General features: G+C 36.8%; 1 protein-coding gene across 2 annotated transcripts in view; it reads left to right on the forward strand.

Annotated features, from left to right (window-relative positions):
• LOC134678597 (trichohyalin-like) overlaps positions 1–22,572 on the forward strand; it is a 53,979-nt gene that overhangs the window by 20,200 nt on the left and 11,207 nt on the right. Inside the window, exon 1 of one of the 2 annotated variants that reach the window (XM_063537235.1) lies at positions 7,451–7,594. The exons of the other annotated variant lie outside the window; for it this stretch is intronic. Within the exon in view, the coding sequence (XP_063393305.1) occupies positions 7,571–7,594 (24 nt within the window). The 5' untranslated portion in view covers positions 7,451–7,570. Of the gene's footprint in view, positions 1–7,450; positions 7,595–22,572 lie in introns of those variants that run through there. 2 annotated transcript variants of the gene reach the window in all.

Here is a 22,572-nt window from a genome sequence, read left to right on the forward strand (position 1 = left end):
AATTATGCTAAACTTACTACTATATGTACAAAGATTATATAGAGATATATTTAACTTATGTCTAGTGGTATTTTCTGCCTCTGACATTTGTTCACAATAGGGGAATGTGAAAAAAATAATTTCATGCACTGCAAGCGAGTTTAACTGTTCAAAGTATTTAATTAAATTATTTTTGTTCACATTACCCCTATTCCCCATAAGAATAAGCAGTGTTGTCTTAGAATTAATATTACTGTCATTTAAAATTTGTTTTAAGATTATGACAAAGAACCAATTAAATTTGTGGCAGTTTAATGTAAATTAATATTTTCTATTCATAAAAGATAAAAGCTTCAATGTGATTGATGTTTTGTAGTGATGTATTATTAGATTTATTTCCATAAGGTACCTTTTCGTAAATGTATGGAGCAAATACTGTTATTGTTATGTAAGTTTAAAGTGGCATAAGGGGTTAAATATTAGAGATGCACCGGATATCCGGTTACTATCCGGTATCCGGCCTATCCGGCCATTATTTTACTATCCGGCCGGATACCGGATAGTGACCTACTATCCGGCCGGATACCGGATAGTAACATTGCTTGATTTCGGAGTAAACAAATTGCATTTAAGAAACAGACACAGTGATAATCGTACTTGTTTATTATTTTAAAACAATTTAATCATTCCATTGACTTGCACGCGCACTCATTTCGAACCTAGAAATGAGTTCGCGCGAACGTTTACTAGGAAACAGGTCAAACCTGCAGAATGCGCACCTGAAAAACCGAAATGTAGGTATATTTCCACCGGCCGAATATCCGGCGGCCGGATACCGGATATTCGGCCAGTGTCCAGGCCGGATATCCGGTATCCGGCCAAACAACTATCCGTTGCATCTCTATTAAATATAGTATTTAGTTGGGGTTTTAGGATTTATTTCATTTGAATGACAGAATTTCTTTCATATGTGCTCAGAAAAATTGATTGTGTGTTACATTAAAAGTAAAAATATTCAATTTTCTGATTTTATATGAAAAAGTCAGAAAATACATTTTCACCTCTAAATCGGTATTGTTTTTTGCTTAAACTGTCTCTCAGTGTCGTTTTCTAATAGATAAAATTTAAATCTTGAGAGCTCATTGCAATCAATCGTGAAAATGAAATAAAACTTTATTTTCAAGAGACTGGTTAGTATCAGGGACCGTATAACCGGTTTTATTAAATACCTGTATATAAACTGTCAAACGAATACCGGTTAAAATGTTATACCTATATTCGAATTAGAGGTATTGCTGTCATTCCGTTTTTGTCTTTATCGCTAAACTACACTAATTGACATAATGAAATACCGGTATTCATTAATACCTCAATAATAACAGGTATTCAGTATACCGGTAATGGTTATCGTATTTAATACCGGTATTCATTGCACTTGATCAAAGAGTAACCAAAAACTTTGCGACAAGAGGTTAAAGTTGTTGTTAAGTCCTCATGCTAATATTGATCGCAGTATAAGCGAAATATTTCATAATTTAACCACGAGCGTAGCAAGTGGTTCGAAATTGCGACCGTTTCAAAGCACGAGGTTAATGAATGAATTAATGAAAAGAATTAACCCCAGAAAACATTTCCATATGAAATATGAGCGCCGCGCCGGCGCGCCGCCGCCGCCATCAAAATTTTCGCGCCGCCGCCGCCGCCAAAATTTTCGCGTCGCCGCTGCCGACACTGCGCTATCGCCGTGGCATCGGCGTGACCTTGTTAGATACTAGAGTCTGTCTAAGCTAACTTTGCACCGATTTGAACAGAACAAAGTGAGGGAGTGTTATTATAATATAAACGTCATATTTTCATAGAAATTTGACATTAACGATGATATTTACACACGTTGTCGTTGCAAATGCTATGCAGATTAGTTTGATCGGGAATTTATTGCTTTTATATAAGGTGCTAACAAATTATAGCTTGGCAAAAAAGAGTAGAAATTAAAAAGTGGCAACACTGTAGTGTCGTCCCGTTTTCTTATATAAATTGGTTTGAAAGGGACGACACTACAATGTTGGCACTTTTTAATTTCTACTCTTTTTTGCCAAGCTGTAGGTATCGATATTTTAAGAGATGGTACTTTATATAAAAACAGTTAACTTTAAATAGAAATCAAGAAAACTTTTCATATCATATTTTTGTTTTATTTACCGAACAAAAAAATAAATTAAAATTATATTAATAAAATTAATTAAAAATAATCATTACGTGCATTTAACCACATAAAGAAAAAATACATAGAGTGCTCATGCTCACTCCATACATCAGTTTTGGTACCAAAAATACTATTCTTTTCGTAGTCAACATTAGTATCGAGTAACGGAATTATCAGTACTGTTACTTGACAATAGATGTTGCACCGACCGAAAAGTCTAATGCTCAACAACTTTCAGCGAATATTAAACAAGGATTAACTGGAACTTATTTTCAACTCCTTCTGCTTTAATATTAGTTGTAAATAGTTGTTCAATACAATTTTCGTGAGTCGCGACATTTGAGACATCTAGTATCAAGTAGCGGTACTGATAATTCCGCTACTCGATGCTAAATGTCAATTACGAAAATAATAGTCTTTTTGGTACCAAAACTGATGTATGGAGTGAGCACTCTATGCTTACTATATTTGTCTATGATTTAACTGACAAGATGTTTAACACTTTCTGTTTTGCCAACAATTGTTTGTGTTAAATGTCATTATCATCAACGTGTCATTTCATTTATCAACGTGAAGTGGCCAGTTAAAAAGAGGTCTCATTTAATTATCTCATTAACAGGGTGTTTTTACGTAGCAAATTTGTTTTCCAATTTTCTCAAAGAACATCATAAAACCTAAATGTTTCATACTTAAATATACTCCAGGAGTCGAGTATTATCAGCTGTAAAAATATTGGTAGCTAATTTGTTAGCACCTTATATTAAGTTCGGATATATAACTTTTTTGGCTAATATATATTAGACTGCATGCTTTCTCTTGTCTATGCTTAAGCTAAACATGTGGCAGTAGTTAGCGATTCGGTGGCCAGGCAATGTCAATGAATAAGAAATAGGTGATATGGAGTCTAACCTAATACGTCTATTCCAGAACATATCCTCAACAATTGAATGTAAAGGTATGAGCACGATAGTTGAAGTCACGCACACAACAACAAAATCATGTAATGAAATGACAGTGAGATTTTGAAATTAATATTCTTTTTAGGCTTCCGTATTTCGTACCAATATCAAGTTGATATCAACTGTAAAAAAGTTTCTTGAAGGTTTTTTTTATAGGCTTTTAATATCGTACGTTTAAGTCGCATTCACTCATGATTCATTCATACTATTTTTGCGATTAGTAGGTACTCTGTGCGAGCAGTGTGTGTAATCATTCACCTCTCCTGGCGATACGTACATATAATAACTATTATATTTGACTATAGCTACCCGCACTGACTTCGCACGGATAACACAAAACCTTAACAAATTGTACACCTAAACTAAAGCTTCCTCAAAAATCTTTCTATTGATAGCTGAAATCCGCATGAAAATCAGTTGAGTAGGTTTTGAGTTCATCGTGAACATACATTCATATAGTTACAGACAGACGCGGCGGGAGACTTTGTTTTATAAGGTGTAGTGAATTAGTGATAAATTCAATTAACAGTAACCTCACAATATAAAGATGTTCATTGTGCTGCTTATCTACAGTTCATGGCATGAAAAACTTTTTTTCTACCATAATTCAATAAATAATCCTTGAAATTAAAAGGTTTGAATTCTCTTCGCATAAACCAAGTTTTCAAGGCTACGCCGCCGATTCGCCGCCACCGCCAACCAATTTTGACCGGCGAACCGTCGCCGGCTAAATGCCTATCGGGCGGCGCTAGACGTGCGCGCCGGTCGAAAATAATTGGGCAACGGCGCGCCACCAAAAAATCCACGGCGGCGGCGTGGAATTTTTCAACTTTTCAATATTAAGACGTATAATGAAAAGTCATGCTTAACCCTTAAATCGACAAGGGAAAAAAATCTTAAAAAACTGTGTTAGTATCATTTTTTCGGTGTTATTATCTTATTAGGTATGTGGTTGTTTATTGTAGAAAAATCATGAAAAAAATCTATTTATAATAGTTTCGAAAAAAACATAGGTATGACAAATATGTTGGATGTTGCCAGGTTCGGTGTAAATAAAAAGATACGCTGCATAATGAAAAGACCTCTAGTATTTTGGACGTTGCCGAATATACAGTACTTTATATGCATAAGGTTTTTTTTTTGTCAATATCATGTTTTTTTTTAAATTAATATAGAATAATTGCTTTTAATTACAAATACACTTACTGATAATGTCAACTTATGTTATGAACTAAAGTAAAACCTACTATTTTTATATTTTTCCAAAAAGTTTATAGCTCGTAGGTGGTAAAATTTTACCAGTCATTGGCGTCATTTTATTAACATTAAATCAAACTTAGCGGGGTATCGTAGGATGCAGCAACATCTGAACAATGGTATACAATAATGCATGTAATTTTATCAATATTTTCGTAAGAACTTTCTTAAATGAAATCGGGTCTGTCTCTTGATGTCTTGATGAACGCACAGGAAAAAAAATCCGTAATAATATTTTTTTATCTATTTGGTTCATTACGTTGTAATAAGACAAATAATGACTTAGTATGGTGTTGGTGCGACATAAAATAGTAGAAATTCAATTATATAACCAGAAAAATTCCGTAAGTACGTAATTATTGACATTTTTAAGTAAGTATTTTACGTCAAAAATGTGAGAGTTACGTAGGAAGTGGCGCCCGCAATAATTTTCAACTATTTCTTATCGGACTATAACCTATTACATATTTTAACGCTGCATAATACTGTCTTATAAAAAAATATTCGGCGCGAATTTTAAACTACCAGGGGCGGCGGCGGCGCGCGTACTCCTTATGGCGGCGGCGCGCACGTCTGATCGGCGCTCATATCTTTGAGATTATAAACTACATACATAATAAAATACAATTAAATCAACAATTAAAAAACAATTAAAAGAATCAAATGAACGCTATTAAAAATGTATTCGTCAAAATCATCACCTAACAGCTAATTTCACCAGCAACATGAAAACGGGCATTCTAAGATCCGAATCTTAAGTATTTACAACTTTACAAGCGGGCCGGACAACGTCCTTGACGAGTAGCGAAGGAACGAATCGTGGTACTACTACAACCGGTATTGGCACTTACTTATTACCGGTAATAGCTTTAGGAGTAAACTATCAAATAGTGGTATTTGTTGTCAATTGGCTAAACCGATAACACTATTGAATACCGGTATTCGAATACCTCTATTCGGAGCTTAAGTGATATAAGTACCCAAATTCAAATTACACCGGTTATACCTCAATAATAACCTGTAGTCAGAATACCGGTAACGGTCCCTGGTTAGTATACACATAAATCAGTCGATATCAAAGGTTTCTATTTGCATTACAGAACAAGTCGCAACATTTTTTTAATCTCAGATATATAAGGTATTATTATTTGTAGTCAACTATGTAACTTACTTCAGGAACATAGTTTTTTAGGCGGCTAAACTTAAAACTTCTCTATCGTAAAGTTGCTCATTTCACAACTTTATTTTCAAAAAATCATATCTCTGTAACTACGCAACTTAGGAGGTTGATCTTTTGTGTTATCGATAGCTTATTTATTGTAGATTACTGGGGTATGCATAACTCCATACCCGCCATAAGGTACCTTTGACCGTGGGACGTCACATATACAAGAATGTCCATGTGCACACAATTTAATAATATAATTTAAATTTCATTTTCATAATTGACATAATATAGGATCATTATTCTCCGGCCTCTTTTTATAGTATTCATGGATAGGCATTTTCTGACGATATGATTTTCCGGCCTTTGCTTATTTGTGTATGACTATCTCAGCCGGATTCAGATATTTTTAGGTATTGACAAAAAGGTGATGAACCACTGCTTTCCTTGTATACTTAAGTGTTCTTTTTTTACTTTTGTCGTACGGAAAAAATAGTTTCAATAACTAATATTACTTGTACAACTATTGCTTTTACCGAAACGGTTGAAAAGGCGCCATTAGCCAAGGTTCAACGCTTCATTTATCTTCCTAATAGCTTCGAGTCCTTGGGCGCGGGTAGGTTTGACATTGGAAAGGTTGGGCTGCTGCCAAAACGATGCGCCAATCTGCCAAGTCTGGAGGCTGCATTGATCTGAACGATGCAGGGGCCGATACAGACGGACTGCATCTTGACTGCAATTTGTATGGCAATTGCACGCTAACTGCAACGTCGGCGTGCAGTGCCCATACAAGCAGTAGGGTTGCAATCTGGTTTGGCCCTAAGATGGCGTAGAATTTTGAGAACTACGAAACTTTTCGTGTTGCTTTGCTATACGGCGTCTGGCAGTTGTTTATCGGTGGAGGCCAGAGTGGTTTTACTAGCTCTCCGCCCGTCAGCCAGCCGAAGAGAAATGCAAGCCGCTATTAGAAGGCACAAAATTACCGTCATTTGTCAATTTAAGCGAAAAATAAAACTGTTCTATCATTTGTTAATTCGTAAGGCAACTTTTTAATACATTTTAAGTGAGACGAAACTTTTTTTAACCCAGCCCCTTTCATCACCAAGTGCAGTAAAACTAAACCATACTTAAAGCACATGAGCCTTTGTGCCAATATTATAGTAGTGGCGTCATACAAGATGCTGTCACCCACACACATCAAAATTAACGTTTGCATTCGCACGGATACCTCGTACCTACCAGCGCATCAATGCGTGTGACCTCGGCCACACACCATATGTACGCATCCTACAGCAGGTTTGATTTCCTGATTACAAGATGGGAAAATTGATTAATGTCCACGGATTTGATTTCCATTTAGTTAAACTCAAGGTGAAACATCATTTCGCGTATTCAATGCAATGATTTTAGGTATATCAGCTAGACTCTATGATGGAGTCTGATTCATCAGAATAGATGAACCTACGTGTCTACTTATGCAGATTGTGAATTTTATTTTTGGCGGCCTAGTTTTTCTCGCTTACGGTCCGAATCTTATTGATACATGAGAGCCTTCTGAAACTGGGGGTCACTCACTTAAACAAAAATAAGTAAAATAACGTCTGCGCAGTTCAGCAGACCTACTGTTAGTTTGTGGTTTCGCTGTGCACGAAACGAACAATACAGCCAGAAACAATGTAGCCGCCGCGTCAGAAGCTCGTTTTGGACCGAAACAGAGCTAACTGGCCGATCAAACATACCCAACTTACGTTTACCGCCCATCATGCTATATTAGACTTTAGTTTTAAAGTAATAAGTTCCATAATAAATGATTGTAATATTTGACTGTTTAGATAAACACCATCTTACTTTTACCTTTTAATTACATGATAATAGACTCTAATATCAACGTTATAAGGCGGTAATGTGTGACGGATAAGTTCGCGTGTGATTTGAATTTGGAATTGAATCGGAAATTCAAAATGTTTGACACAAATGTTTTGTTTTTAATTTCCGTGAGTGGTTTAAATGGATGTTTATTTGCTTAAAGTGGTAAGTTATCTGTGATAACAATCTAGAAGTTAGACCAAGACAAGTCCGCAACGATTTTGATAGCACGCACCATCACGCACTGTGCACTTTTCTGTTAAGTGTTATTTTAAACGTCAAACTTCTATGAAATTATGACGTATAAATACGAGTAAATAACACTTGCACTGCGTATGCTATCAAAATCGTTACAAAATTATCTTGATCTAACTCTACCTAATCATTCAACGACATTGGAACAAAGAAGAACGAAAATAAAATATAATGATAGTAAAATGTGTCCTACGACCATTTTCACGTAAAAGCATTGGATATACTATAGGTACTTACATATAAAGCTCATTGCGCTAGTTTTCGTCCACTTGACGAAATTTGAAATCGGTTAGCTGCTCCATAAATACAGAAATAAAAAATTAAACAGATTAAGAGACCAGTGCCGGAAAGATTCCCCTTTTGCTGGTATTAGTTTTTAATATCATATGAAGGTAAAGGACCCCCCGCTATGCGTGGTCCAACACGCACTTGGCCGGTTTTTTTCGTGTTTTCCGTCTTTGATGGCTTACTGCACTTTTAGTTTTTATTACGACTAACGTTGCATTGTAGTATTTGTAGTTCGGCAAACATGACTGACTTAATCTCGGAACTAGTCGGAACTTAATGGTTATAATTACATATATGAACTTTTTATTTGTATTTTGATATAAAAATACCTTTTTTCCGACCTACATAACAACTAATAACAACTGTCCGTGATGCGTGATGGATTGTCATATATCAAAATGAAATGAAAACACCCCCTTATACCTATCGTATAATGATTTTCCACTAATGACTAAGAAACTCCTTGTATTTATACGGTGTGAAAGGATCTGTCTATATTCTAGAACATTTTAGAGTTTTTCATATTATGAAGCATGTTATTCTGAAACCGTTTTCCCTGAAAGTTTAATTCATTCTGTTAAGGTAGGTATTATTTATTTATTTAAACTTTATTGCACAAAAGAAAACTTATCGTACAAAAGGCGGACTTAATGCCAAAAGCATTCTCTACCAATCAACCTTAAGACTGCGTCGTGCAAAATCAGCGAAAAAGGCAGTCACCGTTTAGTCGCTAGCGTCCACATCGCTTGATAAAAAAAATTATAATAAATATCATTATTATCCCAAAGAGTGTGTTTACAACGAATCACCCTTGAAAATTTGAAATCTTTTACAATATAATAAATACACTCATGCAAAGTTGTACCTAAAACGTGATGAACGAGTGTCAGCGTTTAGTAAAATTTGTATAAAAAAATCGATGCTCATGCTACAAAATCGAGTGATTTCGAAAGCCAGATAACTAGACTACAACGAATCAGGCTTTTCCTATTTTTCCTCTTAAAGGCTACAGAGAAATTCAATCGTAAACGTAAACTTTCGTAAAATTTCCATACATCCGCCATATCTGTCAAATTCTCCTTCTCCTCAGATGCCCGCTGTGGGCCGTTGGAAGCGGACGCGTACATGCTTTTTCCAAATTGACAGTTCAATTTGGCATATATATTGACAGAAATTCATGTCCGTATACGAATGATGATACCAGTGAAAAACTGTGTTCAAAATAAATAGGGTAAATGAATAATGTCACACGGAGATCCAGAGTCATTAAAATTTTGATTTGTTTTTATTCATAAGTCATAATACTTTAAAAATATAACAAATTATTTAAAATATATACAAACACAACCAAATCAGCGTAATTAGTTTCTTCCTAATTCACTAAAAATTAAAAAAGTTTGAAGATTTGTTTTATCTTATTGGAATAAATTTTCATTGTGCTGGCATTCATATTACGTCATTTTAAAAACATATATGACATAATGTCAATATACTAGATAGACAATTTATCAACAAATTTCTTCACATTTTAACGTAAACAATATAAATTATTAAAATTTTATTTATGAAGACGAAGCAATGTTGTTCACATAATATCAGCAATAAAATTTTTAGTTTCAACCAGTTTTGTTGCTATTCTGAGCTATCACGTGCTTTGAAAGTTAATTCAATGATATATCATCAAGAAATTGAAACCAAGACTCGACCTGCAGTCTCAGCGAGTTTTTGTGGCTATATTATCAGTTGAAAGAACGATATTTCCATCGCAGTGGTATGGTTTACGAGTACCTATATTGGTTTCATGTGACGATGTTTATATAAATGTATCTATCAAATAACAACGTGCTTTTATTTCATTGATATTCGGTGCAAAACGATAACTCAGTAACGAAAAATAATTACTTATCAGAAATGCCTTAAAGTTTTTTCAGTGAACGTTTATTTATAGGTATTTATGAGGTCTTATGTCTTATCAGCGTGGCTTTGGCCTTTGGACATTTTTGTAATGCTTTGTAATAAGGTAGGTGAGGTATCTATATCCCTCATTTAATAACCTTTTTTTGAATGAATTACAATTTAATTATTTAAATAAATAAGTGGTCTACAAACATACATATCCGCTCGGTCCGCTAAAATAATTTAAGTGCCCTACATAATAGCTATATTTAAGATTAAGAATCAGTAAACATCATTAATTACGCTCAAATGCTTGTTTCAGTACAAATTGGCTGAAATACTTCCGACATAAAACCTAAAGGTATAAAAGTACAATTTGCTAAGTAAACTGTCAATCTACATTAATTATAATAGATAGACTCTTAGAAGTCAGCTTACTGAAGATTATGAACAACATATAAGTACTTTCTAAATAAAATACAATTTGTTTTTCCATTACTCATGTAGGCCGTATTTTACTATAGACCATTTTAAATTGAAGATTAAATTAATTCATGATAAAAGCTAATAAGGTCCGGTAATATTTTCTGTTATTCTTGAACTTCTGTTCAAGTCAGTATTCAACTGTCAGTGCAAGTAACAAGGCCCGGTTCCGAACCAACATGGTATGGTTTTTAGGGTTCCGTACCCAAAGGGTAAAACGGGACCCTATTACTAAGACTTCGCTGTCCGTCCGTCCGTCCGTCCGTCTGTCTGTCACCAGGCTGTATCTCACGAACCGTGATAGCTAGTGACAGTTGAAATTTTCACCGATGATATATTTCTGTTGCCGCTATAACAACAAATACTAAAAACAGAATAAAATAAAGATTTAAATGGGGCTCCCATACAACAAACGTGATGTTAGACCAAAGTTATGCAACGTCGGGAGTGGTCAGTACTTGGATGGGTGACCGTTTTTCTTTTTGCTTTTTTTTGTTTTTCTTGCATTATGGTACGGAACCCTTCGTGCGCGAGTCCGACTCGCATTTGCCCGGTTTTTTTTATAAAACGTGTATTTTTCAAAAGCGCTGGAATATTTATATAACTATTTTGGTATATGAAGAAACATGAACAAATGAGAAATCTATATTGAATTGATTTGTTAATAATATCCTGATTATTAATAGAACTATTTCAGTTAAAATAAAGGTGGGCCTTATATGCTTCACCTGGCCTTATTCGTCCACATTTATATCCTATAGCTATATTTGGTCACTTTGGCCGTCACTATCTATTTGATGCCGATTGTACTAACAATTAAAAGTACAGCTCATATGTACTTTTACCTGTACTGAAACTTAAGCATTTGAGCGTAATTAAAGATGTTCACTGATTATTAACATTACCTGTTAAAGAACCGTGTCCCGATGGTGCGTCCATTAATGAATCGCATACTAACGGATAGAGGTTTACGAGTACATTCACGGAAAAATGATTATAGGCAACCCAATACTAGTGGCTTAGTTGCCGTTTATAAATCGTTTGTGTCGAGCAAAATCAGCGGAAAAGGCAGTCACCGTTTAGTCGCTAGCGTTCACATCTCTTGATAAAAAAAAGATAGATAGATAGATAGATAGATAAATCATTTATTTGACAGCTGCAATGACACACAATATAATTTTAAACACATCATAACAGAAAGAAAAAACAATAATTATTACACTAACAAAGAAAATTGAGTTACAAAGAAAATAGCATAGAAATGAGTAGGTACAAAAGTAAAATTTCATAAAAGTAGGTAGGTAGTACAAACTGTGTGCGTTGCAGCAGGACAAAAGGGTCACGGCTCAGTGGTACGCTTCGCTCTTTCGAGCAAAGCACTGATTTTCTGCCGGAACCCAGGTCACAACAAATATTATATTTATGTAGAAGTATTTACGTACGTCGGAAACAATCGTACAGTGTAAGTGTGATATGTGCATGTCGTGTGATAATTTTTTGATAATTATAATAAATGTCATTATTATCCCAAAGAGTGTGTTTACAACGAATCACCCTTGAAAATCTGAAATCTTTTACAATATAATAAATACACTTATGCAAAGTTGTACCTAAAATGAGATGAACGAGTGTCAGCGTTTAGTAAAATTTATATAAAAAAAACGATGCTCAAGCTATAAAACCGAGTGATTTCGAAAGCCAGATAACTAGACTACAACGAATCAGGCTTTTCCTATTTTTCCTCTTAAAGGCAACAGAGAAATTTAAGGTTAAAGTTAGGTGAGGAATATAAGGCCCGACGGGTAACAAGGCCCAGCATTCAAGAATAGTAGTTAAAATAACAATTAAATAGCTGTAAGCAGTACTGTAAAATACTGATAAGTGTTTGAGGCCTCCTCACTGAGGAGATTTTGTAATGTCATGACCGAACTGGATCAAACGTTGGAATGTTATGATAAGTCTTGTCATTCATGATAGTGTCGGGCCCGTATAAAGTAGTATGAACGACAGCCTTACTGCCATCCCAACTCTGTAGGTTTATAACATTAAAAATGTTTATCAGATCGTTTTCGTGGGAGACTGTACATTTTCAAAAGTTACAACGATAACAAAAGGCAGTGGTATGAAAAGATGCAGGAGTTTGCGGAGCATCGTAAGGTAGGTAAGGTATGTATTAACACAATTATCGTTACGAAACACAAAATAAGCTTTTGCGATGTAGTACAATTTAAATCAATTCTAAAAGTGAAGTTTGTATAGGTATGTATATTCTTCTGAGAATAAATTGTCTTATACCTGGAATCGATTGTTTTAGTAAGTTAGGTAACAAACACTCTATATTACAATCTTGTACCTATTACAAATGCAAAGTATAGATCGTGTCATTCACGAAAACGCGTGCCTTGACTTGTATTGCCATGTTATTAAAGGTTAGATTTACCAAATCAGCGCGTCATCGTGGATCACATGAAACTATAAAACAAAATGCCAACAATCAAATGAATCTAGGCCTTAATTTAATATACAGGGTGGAAAGATATGTCGGGCCCTGGAGGGAAATTACCTTAATTATACCTTATTTTTAAAAAGAAACAAAACTGCATTCAAAGATTTTCTAAAACTCGCTTGCCTCGCCCGGGACTCGAACCGACTAAAAATTCCAAAAAATAAAAACTCGCAAGTTTATTCTACTAGTCGATACAGTTAATGTTAATGATAACATTTCTCCAAGAAACATTAGGTCTTACACTCGTCTGTCGTACAAAATATCCATAAAATCTAATATTTAGTAAAAAAGAAAAATACTTTAATGCAGTTTTGTTTCTTTTTAAAAATAAAGGAATGTCTCCTTTAAGTAAAATGAGCCAGCTTAAGAGCGCTCTTACAAGAAAAGTCGAAATAATGCAAAATTGATGATACTAGTCGACGAAATTCAGGACTTTGTGCTCCTTATTAGAAACAATGAGTACTTGTTCCAGTAAAAGCGTCTTCTTATCTTTTTAAATATCGTTGTAAATATTAGAAAAAGGACTTATTAAATAAGTATGAATTTTTTTCTGATGGTCGTTTCCGAAAAACCGCGTGAAGCACTGAACGGCAAGCTTTTATTTGGAAATGTTGAGAAGTTTTCTCTGCTAAACCTGGCTATTTTGTATTACTAATACCCTGTACTTTAAGCATATCAAACGATATTTTTCCTACATACCTTTGAGAAAGAGAAAATCAAAGTAAAACGAACTCAATTTTCTCTCCGAAACAAGTGTCAATTTCTACGAAAATCTACTTAATATCGAAGTCATTTTCATACTCAAGCAATCTGCAACGTTTGCTTATACTGTTGGTATACATTAGTGTTTATGAAATTCTACTATAATTTTTTGGCAATTTTTTGAAAACTACTCTATATTACCGATGACGCGCGCTCACCAGCTCAGTGCCGCGGCAGAGCTTGTACAGGCAGGACGTGTGTCGGTCGGCTCCGCACATTTTCAACGGCGACGACGAGGTTTTTTATCATTGTGTGCGGCGGGCGCCGTGTAAAACGCTATACTGTGTGCGTGTAAACCGCAACGAGAGACTTTGATCCTAGCACTGTTTTTATAGTATTATAATTTATAATGGTACAGTTTAATAAACTACCGGACAGGATTAAAAATATTTGAAACGACCTGACATTCTATATGTATTTATTTGACTCAAGATAGTACTCAGGGTCTGATGATGGAGCCGGAAGGTGGTCACCAGTACCAATCAACCATGCAACTAAACCACTTCGTGTTTAGGCTCGTTTTATTCGTCTCAACAAGATCTTTGACACAAGATAGTACTCAGGGTCTGATGATGGAGCCGGAATGTGGTCACCGGTACTAATCAACCATGCAACTAAACCAATTCGTGTTTGGGCTCGTTTGATTCGTCTCAACAAGATCTTTGACACAAGATAGTACTCAGGGTCTGATGATGGAGCTGGAAGGTGGTCACCGGTACCAATCAACCATGCAACTAAACCACTTCGTGTTTAGGCTCGTTTTATTCGTCTCAACAAGATCTTTGACACAAGATAGTACTCAGGGTCTGATGATGGAGCCGGAAGGTGGTCACCGGTACCAATCAACCATGCAACTAAACCGCTTCGTGTTTAGGCTCGTTTTATTCGTCTTAACAAGATCTTTGACACAAGATAGTACTCAGGGTCTGATGATGGAGCCGGAATTTGGTCACCGGTACTAATCAACCATGCAACTAAACCATTTCGTGTTTGGGCTCGTTTGATTCGTCTCAACAAGATCTTTGACACAAGATAGTACTCAGGGTCTGATGATGGAGCCGGAAGGTGGTCACCGGTACCAATCAACCATGCAACAAAACCACTTCGTGTTTGGGCTCGTTTGATTCGTCTCAACAAGATCTTTGACACAAGATAGTACTCAGGGTCTGATGATGGAGCCGGAATGTGGTCACCGGTACTAATCAACCATGCAACTAAACCAATTCGTGTTTGGGCTCGTTTGATTCGTCTCAACAAAATCTTTGACACAAGATAGTACTCAGGGTCTGATGATGGAGCCGGAAGGTGGTCACCGGTACCAATCAACCATGCAACTAAACCACTTCGTGTTTAGGCTCGTTTTATTCGTCTTAACAAGATCTTTGACACAAGATAGTACTCAGGGTCTGATGATGGAGCCGGAATTTGGTCACCGGTACTAATCAACCATGCAACTAAACCATTTCGTGTTTGGGCTCGTTTGATTCGTCTCAACAAGATCTTTGACACAAGATAATACTCAGGGTCTGATGATGGAGCCGGAAGGTGGTCACCGGTACCAATCAACCATGCAACAAAACCACTTCGTGTTTGGGCTCGTTTGATTCGTCTCAACAAGATCTTTGACACAAGATAGTACTCAGGGTCTGATGATGGAGCCGGAAGGTGGTCACCGGTACCAATCAACCATGCAACTAAACCACTTCGTGTTTAGGCTCGTTTTATTCGTCTCAACAAGATCTTTGACACAAGATAGTACTCAGGGTCTGATGATGGAGCCGGAAGGTGGTCACCGGTACCAATCAACCGTGCAATGAAACCACTTCGTGTTTAGGCTCGTTTTATTCGTCTCAACAAGATCTTTGACACAAGATAGTACTCAGGGTCTGATGATGGAGCCGGAAGGTGGTCACCGGTACCAATCAACCATACAACTAAACCACTTCGTGTTTGGGCTCGTTTGATTAGTCTCAACAAGATCTTTGACACTGAAGATACACAAGGTTTGATTATGGAACTGAAAGGTGGCCATGGGTACCAGTCTATCATGTAACTGAACTACTTCGTGTTTAGGCACGTTTTATTCATCTCAACAAGATCTTTGACACAAGAAAGTACTCAGGATCTGATGATGGAGCTCGAAGGTGGCGACGGGTACCTGTCTATCACATAACTGAACCACTTCGTGTTTGGGCTCCGTGTTTGGGCTTCGTGTTTGGTTTATCACCTAGTGTCAAAGATCTTGTTGAGACGAATCAAACGAGCCTAAACACGAAGTGGTTTAGTTGCATGGTTGATTGGTACCGGTGACCACCTTCCAGCTCCATCATCAGACTCTGAGTATCACCTAGTGTCAAAGATCTTGTTGAGACTAATCAAACGAGCCTAAACATGAAGTGGTTTAGTTGCATGGTTGATTGGTACCGGTGACCACCTTCCGGCTCCATCATCAGACTCTGAGTATCACCTAGTGTCAAAGATCTTGTTGAGACTAGTCAAACGAGCCTAAACATGAAGTGGTTTAGTTGCATGGTTGATTGGTACCGGTAACCAACTTCCAGCTCCATCATCAGACTCTGAGTATCACCTATATAGTGTCAAAGATCTTGTTGAGATGAATAAAACGAGCCTAAACACGATGTGGTTTAGTTGTATGGTTGATTGGTAATGGTGACCACCTTCCAGCTCCATCATCAGACCCTGAGTACTGTCTTGTGTCAAAGATCTTGTTGAGACGAATCAAACGAGCCCAAACACGAAATTGTTTAGTTACATGAGAGACTGGTACCCGTGACCACCTTCCAGCTCCATCATCAGACCCTGAGTACTGTCTTGTGTCAAAGATCTTGTTGAGACGAATCAAACGAGCCCAAACACGAAATTGTTTAGTTACATGAGAGACTGGTACCCGTGACCACCTTCCAGCTCCATCATCAGACCCTGTGTATCTTCAGTGTCAAAGATCTTGTTTAGACGAATCAAACGAGCCCAAACACGAAGTGGTTTAGTTACATGATAGACTGGTACCCGTGGCCACCTTCCAGCTCCATCATCAGACCCTGTGTATCTTCAGTTTCTTGTAACTTGTTTCTTGTAAATAAGCGAGTACCTATAATTTCTTTCGAGTAATATACGTTCATAAGTACGAGTATGGGGCTATTCATAAATTACGTCGTTTCAAATGGGAGGAGGGGGGGAGGGGGTCATGGACATCGGATGATGGTAGCATGACGTAGGAGGAAACAGAGTCATCCGAAGCATGATTTTTGGATGATTTGAGGGATGGGGGGGTCAAAAATAGACGACGTAATTTATGAACAGCCCCTATGTACATTTGCACTGCATTTAGTATTTTCGTACTTACCAAATAACAGTTTTAGGACTTTATAAGTTAAGTACAGTTAGTGTTGTTATGGTTGATTTCAATATGCTTCGCGAAGGATCAAGAATGTTTAATCCATCATTGTAGTGCGAGTGTGGTAGAAGGGATCGGAATACTGAGCTCGCACGGCCTGCCGCAGCGCGTAAAATACCTAAACTCGCTCAACCCCGAAATGTAATAGCACTCTTAAGGATTTAAGGCTCCCTCCAGGGCCCGACTTATCTTTCCACCCTGTATACCATTTTAAATTTAAGGCGTAATTAATTCCAGATAAAGGATAATAAGGCCTAAAGGGAAATTTTGTAGGCCTTATTACCCACGAACAATGTATGTGAACTGAATAGGATAAAAAGGAACTAGATTATAACATATTGTTCTCATGTTTAGCACAGTGTAATAAATAAATATTTTTTTATAACAAAAACGATCGTTATATGATAAGTACCTACACGCTGAAATGTATGTACATTTTACCTGTGTGAAAATTGTATAATTGAGATAAATGAACTAAATTATACTTACTATATTCTCTGTTATTCTTGAACTTGTACTTGGGCTAAAAAGGCCCTCTGTCTGTGCGGGTGACAAGGCCCGGCCCCGGGCCTTATTGAACGTGAGACGAAATAGTAAATTTAATTATTTTTATATAGGTAATTACTAATTATGAGTTCTTTGATTTCCCGATAAGCATCACTTACTGACTTACAAAAGTATAAATGTAGTACATGTAGATGGTCAAGCAAATCTTGTCAGTAGAAAAAGGCGCGAAATTTAAATTTTCTATGAGACGCTATCCCTTCGCGCCTACATTTTTCAAATTTGCCGCCTTTTTCTACTGACAAGATCTGCTTGACCAAGTATATGTAGTACCTGAATTTTATTAGAGGTTTTTAAAGCCTTATTATCAATTAAGTTATAAGTGAAATATAATAAGCGTCTTTAGCTGTAAAAAAATATTACAAGCCCTATAACTAATAAGGGGATCATTTTAGATATAGTCCACTTTTTTCGAGTAGGTAAATTCGGACTATGTTTACAAACCGCATACCATCGCCCATGACCACACTGTTAAATGACAGTTCGTAAACCTTATTACAAAAGGCATAAGGTCCACCGATGGACAGTTAAGAGCATCGCCGTTTGTACCTATCTTAATACAAATAAAAGTCAACAACGAAAATAATTAATTAACTAATACGTCACATACCTATGACATGACATGAACAAACAAGGAAAGCTATATATAAAAAGTGATTTTTCTCTGTCTTCTCACAAAGGAAAGCTTTGACAGTTTAAATTCCTCAAAGAAGGTCCGTAGTTAACACTAAACTCGAAACAGCACCTTTAAAAAAACATTAGGGGTCACTGACCTGTCCCAGTAAATTGAGGTAGTGTGTGTGAGCTGCATTTGTGTGTGAAATGGGGTAATTTGACAGAATCTGAAAATTTACCCTCCTCGACGCCCTCTTAAGGCAAAGCAGAGAGATTGTAGGCGGTGCAACTGCTACTACTACTAACAAAAATTATTCAGGAAAGCCTAGCAATACCTATACGCTTTTGAATGCCGAATTGGCAAATGTTTCCTTTATGTAAGTCAGTTATAATAAATATTATAGGACATTCTTACACAGATTGACCAAGTCCCACAGTAAGCTCAAGAAGGCTTGTGTTGTGGGTACTCAGACAACGATATATATACAAATACTGGAATTAAATACATAGAAAACAACCATGGCTCAGGAACAAATATCTGTATCATCATACAAATAAATGCCCTTACTGGGATTCGAACCTAGGACCATCGGCTTCGCAGGCAGGGTCACTACCCACTAGGCCAGACCGGTCGTCAAAGAATACTTTTAACTTTTAAGATAACTTACATAGTTATAACTTATAACTATGTAAGTTATCGTAGTTTTACAGCCAAATTAAAGTACATACTTATAACTATGTAAGTTATCTTAAAAGTTATAAGTACATATTATAATTGCCTTATACATAAAGGTAACATTTGCCAAATAGGTATTCGAATGCGCATATTGCTAGGGCTTCTTCAATAAATAATGTTCTGTGACTTATTATGGGTAAAAATATTAGCTGCTAAACTACAGTAAACGTAGCCCAGCTATAACTTTCCGCTGTACTATATTATAGCCATAGATAAGGGAATTAATTTGTCTAATGTCCTGTTATCGCCGCGCCCGCGCCCGGCCTCGCCCGCCATTGTTTTCAGGGCGTCAATTCGCAGCACTTACCGAGCTATTATTTATATAGGTACCTAAGGTACCTCCCTCCTTGCGTCGTAGTCCTAAATATTGAGGGTCGTGACCTCCCTTTTATTACTTTCTCTCTGACGATCTTTCTTCATCTGTTTCTGTCGCTGGCGGTGTGGGAGAGCCATGTGAACTGTGGAGTCAACAGAGGTGCGGATCTGATCAGATCAACGTATTGGACTGCGTCCACGTCCAGGCCTTTTCCCATCCACTGCTTGCCGATCAAAAAACGCTTTTCGAGGTTGCCACCGCTTTTCCTACATGCACAGTCAAGTGTAAAAATATGGGTCCATACAACTTACTCAGAAATAAGAGCTATGGGACATATTTTTGAGTATGATGAGTGCACCCATGTTTTTACACTTGACTACCTATACGCACAAGCAGACCTTTGTGAAGCATTTTACAAATCTAACAAATTATCACAACTACTGACATAAAACTATAGTTAGAATAAAATGATGTAGGCAACGGGGTTGTTTCACCTAGCTCAGAACGGAAGCTGTCCTTTCACTATGATATGTTACATAAATGCACGTGTCTCCTTCTAACAGATAGCTGCATAGAGCTCAGGATAATTTGGGTATTTATACAGTTTTGTTACGTATATCATATAGACCGCATAACTTATTTATAAACTGGTTGGCTGTAGCGCTCGATTCGCCTACAGTGCCTAAGCAAATGGAATAACTCATGTCATGATAGGTGCGGCGAGGTTCGCCAAAAATATATTAATATACACGTCGTGTTTAAATTCCCATGATGTATATTTATGTCACAAGCTGTAGATTGTAGATAGTAGGTACTGGCAGCAACACACCTAAAACTCTGTTTGGTAAAAAATTTAATCTAAAAGTTCGCTATCATACCTAATTCATAACCAGACATCTTAAATTTTATAGCATTTTCGGTGCAGCGGAGTGGTGTTAACGGTATTGGAATAAACAATTTCAACCCTAATGATTAATTAGCGTTAATTACGTTAAGATTAACCTTAATTTACCATTTCAGTTGGAATTATCTACCAATTCCGCTGCACGAAAAATACTATAAAATTTACGATGTCTGTTCATATCATAACTATAAGACGCTAAAATTGTTAAGCATCTATTGAAAAGTGTAGGATTGTTATTTTTAAAATGCTTATCTTATTGTTCATACAAATGGAAATAACTTTTCTAATTCACAAAAAAGTCACATCATCGTAATTTTAGAATTAAAATACTATAGCAGTAGTACCTACCTATTCGTCCAGTCTGCATTTGGAGTCAATTACTTAAGGGTACGGTTAATTCGGGTCAACCCATATACTATTTTCGTGATATGTACAAATTAATACCTACTACTCACATCACTCACATGGGTAATTTTTCACCCCGGAAATTATAAAACTTCACCACATAACCTCTTACCGTAATAGCAGTATTAAGTGGTTCCCTTCAGGAAATTTCCCCATTACTTACGGCCATAAGTCATGCGTGTTTTTAACCTATGTGAAATATGGCAGGTACGACCTTGACCGAAATGAGTCGACTTAATAAATTAATGCGTAACCATCCCTTTTTCCACCCTAAACGAATAGTATAGGAGCTTACCTGATATATTGTCTGTACGAGATATGAAAATTGCGTGATGGATGGGGTACTAAAAACCGATGCGAGCGCACGTCGCGGAAAAAAAAGTATTAATGTTTGTTTACCTACCGACAATCAACGAAATCAGCCAAGCCCTTTTAAAGATAGAGTGGAAAAATAATTTATACGCATGCACTTCTCCATTTTATTTTTCTTTTAAAATGCGTGATGAAAATGATATCATCTTGTCAGACCAAGGGCCTTACCCTGATATCCATATTCTTAGGGCCTAAACACAATCACAATAAGGACATCATGGTAGAGCCCCTGCATGGTTAAGACACGAACTATTGCCCACACTTATTGTCCTTCTGACTTTTCTTCTTTCTGGTTCTGAATTTCTGATTTTGTATGGCGATAACTAGGAGTTCCCAGATAGGCAGATACTGATTTTGTATTTTTGTAATTTATAATTTTATTTTAATTAAAATAACAATACCGGTACCTGGGGCGTACCCTAGCTAGTTTTATACCAATTACCATCAAAAACATACGCCAAAGAATTAAGTGTAAGTCCTTAAAAAAACACGATTACCGTCCTAATTTCGACACTAGCTCTTAGCCCTACCCCGTTTTGCAAAACTCATAGCGTGCAGAGCTCACTTACAGTTCGGTGTACAGATGGCGTGATACCAACTTGGGGCCTTGGAACTTGTAATCACTGACAACCGTGCGAAGGAAATAGCTCGCGTTTTGAGAATCTAAGTTCGATAGTTTCAAGTTTGGTCATAAAAAGTTGTAGTCATTTCAGTTGGCGTACTTATATGACGGACTGTGCTGACGGACTGGCGTACTTATATGATGGACGGAAGTCCCAGACTGTGCACGCCAAAAGCCACGGCGAAAGAAATGTTTGTATGACAGTACTTACTAACAATATATTTTATTTCTTCACAAAAGTTGGAACTTGCGAAAGGTGTTACACCAGCCAACAGGTTGGTTTGTAACAACAAAATCGGTTTTAGGATAAAAATTTATTTCTTTATTTAATTACTTAATGATTTCGGGTATTTTTTCGGTGTACGTCATAATTATATGGCGCTGCTAATGCTGCCATACACTGTCACTGTCGAGTCAATGCAAACTTAGCGTAGACCAGCCATTCTCAAAGTGTGTTCCGCGGAACCCTAGGGTTCCGCAAAGCCTCTGTTGGGGTTCTGCGAAAATACTTCTAATAATAAGAAAAAAACAATAGGTATATCTGATCGACAGTGACGAACGAAAATATTTAATTTGGGGTTCCGTCAAATACTTCGCTTTCCAAAAGGGTTCCGTCACCAAAAAAGTTTGAGAACCGCTGGCGTAGACGAACTAACCCTTTTGCGAAATAGGGCGTAGCGTGCAATGGTCGCGGTGGCAATCGACGATGACTGAGGCCATCCGAGCCGGAGCCGATCCTATCGGAGAATGGGGTCACGGTTAAGTAAGGGAGGTTTAGAGGAATAAATGAATAAAGGATGATTTAGCAGAAATTCTACATTAAAATTCCCCTACGTTTACGATTAGATATGCATATTTGTTATATAAACCTACATATTAGGTAAAGCGTGTGAATGTAAACTGTCCATCAATATTCGCAGCACGCTAGTCCGTAGTGTCCGTACGGCTAATTGATCAATTACGGCGTCGCGCGCGATTTCACACGCGCGTGTGTCTGCTATCAC

This window comes from Cydia fagiglandana, chromosome 2 (genome assembly GCF_963556715.1).
Source record: "Cydia fagiglandana chromosome 2, ilCydFagi1.1, whole genome shotgun sequence".
NCBI classification, from domain to species: domain Eukaryota; kingdom Metazoa; phylum Arthropoda; class Insecta; order Lepidoptera; family Tortricidae; genus Cydia; species Cydia fagiglandana.